This window comes from Meles meles, chromosome 10 (genome assembly GCF_922984935.1).
Source record: "Meles meles chromosome 10, mMelMel3.1 paternal haplotype, whole genome shotgun sequence".
In the NCBI taxonomy this organism is placed as follows: Eukaryota; Metazoa; Chordata; class Mammalia; order Carnivora; family Mustelidae; genus Meles; species Meles meles.
In genome coordinates, this window is record NC_060075.1 from 69,711,666 (window position 1) to 69,713,873 (window position 2,208).

At 36.1% G+C, this 2,208-nt stretch overlaps 1 protein-coding gene across 1 annotated transcript; it reads left to right on the plus strand.

Moving 5' to 3' along the window:
• The first annotated feature begins 359 nt into the window (after positions 1 to 359).
• On the plus strand, positions 360 to 617 carry LOC123952167 (small nuclear ribonucleoprotein G-like). Its single transcript, XM_046021418.1, has one exon. It carries the CDS (start codon positions 363 to 365, stop codon positions 549 to 551), a length of 189 nt encoding a protein of 62 aa, XP_045877374.1. The 5' UTR covers positions 360 to 362; the 3' UTR covers positions 552 to 617.
• Positions 618 to 2,208: the final 1,591 nt, after the last annotated feature.

Sequence of the window (2,208 nt, forward strand, 5' to 3'; positions counted from 1 at the left end):
AAGTGAAAAAATAAAATTGTATCCCTATCACACACTGTATTTAAAAACCAGTTCCATTAAATTAAAGTCTTAGATTAGAAAGGCAAGACTCACAACAAAGGAGAATATCTTTATGACCTCCATATAGGAAAGGATTTCTTAAAACACACAAACCATAAGGGAAAAGTTAAATTCCATCATTTCATTCAAAAATATAAATATAGTTAAAGGAAAAATGTACAAACTGGGAAAACAGATCTTTCAACACATAAAACTAACAAAAAAATTAACATCCAAATACGTTGAAAAATGAAAATGAGGGGAGTGCGAGGGATGCCACGAATTCCATTTGGAGGCATATTTGAGCTCGCCGAGTAGACACCATGAGCAAAGCTCACCCTCCTGAGTTGAAAAAATTTATGGACAAGAAATTATCATTGGAAGTAAATGGTGGCAGACATATTCAAGGAATGTTGCGGGGGTTCGATCCATTTATGAATCTTGTGATAGATGGATGTGTGGAGATGGCAACTAGTGGGCAACAGAACAATACTGGAATGGTGGTAATATGAGGAAATAGTATCATCATGTTAGAAGCCTTAGAACGAGTATAAACAATGGATGTGTTCATCAGAAGAATCAACTGCTTTCATATGTCCCCTCTCCATAGTACCTGTTTTACTACAATATAAAAATCAGATCATGTGCATTTTCATATTGAGCTTTTTTGTTAAATAAACTTTTATAAGAGCCCAAAAAAATTGAAAATGAACACAAAACCTTCTAAACATGAATTAAAAATGAAACAATTCCATAACAAAGGGTAAAATTTTGAACAAGAACTCTACAGATGCATAATCGTAAATGGAAATAAACACAAGAAAAGATGCTCAACTTTACTGGAAATGAAGTGTAAATTCAATTTACAATGAGATAAAATATCATACCCACAGTGGAAATTAAAGTCTGGCAACATTGCATGCTGGTGAGAATGTGGGAAAAGCATGGATTTTATTTTATTTTATTTATATATTTTTTAAGATTTTATTTATTTATTTGACAGACAAGAATATTTAATATTTAGCCCTCTGCTCTAGAAACCTCCCTAAACCTCCCTCTAAAAGACTTTAGAGCCAAATTAAATAAGCAACAAAACCTGTACAGCACAAAAATGCATGTTACCCAATTACAAAGTAAGGTTACCCTAGATTTATAGAACAAGATAAAATTGCTTCGGTCCTTCAGTTGCATGATTTGAATTAATCCAATGTTCTTGCCCAACATTTTTTTAAAAATATTTTTATTTATTTATTTGACACAGAGAGATCACAAGTAGGCAGAGAGGCAGGCAGAGAGAGGAAGGGAAGCAGGCTTCCCACCAAGCAGAGAGCCCGACGCGGGGCTCAATCCCAGGACCCTGGGATCATGACCTGAGCCGAAGGCAGAGGCTTTAACCCACTGAGCCACCCAGGCACCCCGAAAAGCATGGATTTTATACTGCTGGTAGTAATATCTATAATAGCTACAACCAAACACAATTTATCATTTTCTAATAATATTGAAAATTGCATACCCCCTGACCCAAGAATTCCACTTTTGAAAATCTATGCACATATGCCCCAAGCCAAATGCCCCAAATTGCGCATAGCAGCACTATTTATTATTTCAACCAATTCTGAAAAACCCAAATGCCTATTAACAACAGGACAGATAAATAAGCCGTGTGTTACTACCATGGATTATGGATTACTATGTGCTAGTGACATTTAATAAATTTCAGCTACACAAAACAACATGAATTGAAGAACAATTTGATAAAAAATATATTTGGCATGATTGTATTCATATAAAACCAACATGTTGTTTAGGGAGTCGGGGAAAAGGTAATGCTATTATGAGAAGGAATGAAATGATAAACACAAAATGCCAGATCATAGTGATTTGAGAAAAGAAATGGGACACACAAGAGACTTGAACATTCTTGGTGATATTGTTTCTTTCTTTTTTTTTTTTCAAGATTTTATTTATTTGACAGAGAGAGAGGTAATACAGCAGGAAGAATGGGAGAGGGAAAAGCAGGCTTCCGGACAAACAGGGAGCCCGATGTGGGACTCGATCCCAGGGCCCTGGGATCCTGATCTGAGCCAAAGGCAGAGGCTTAACCCACTGAGCCACCCAGGCGTCCCTTCTTTTCTTGCCTGGACAGTGAATAAGTGGATGTTCACTGTA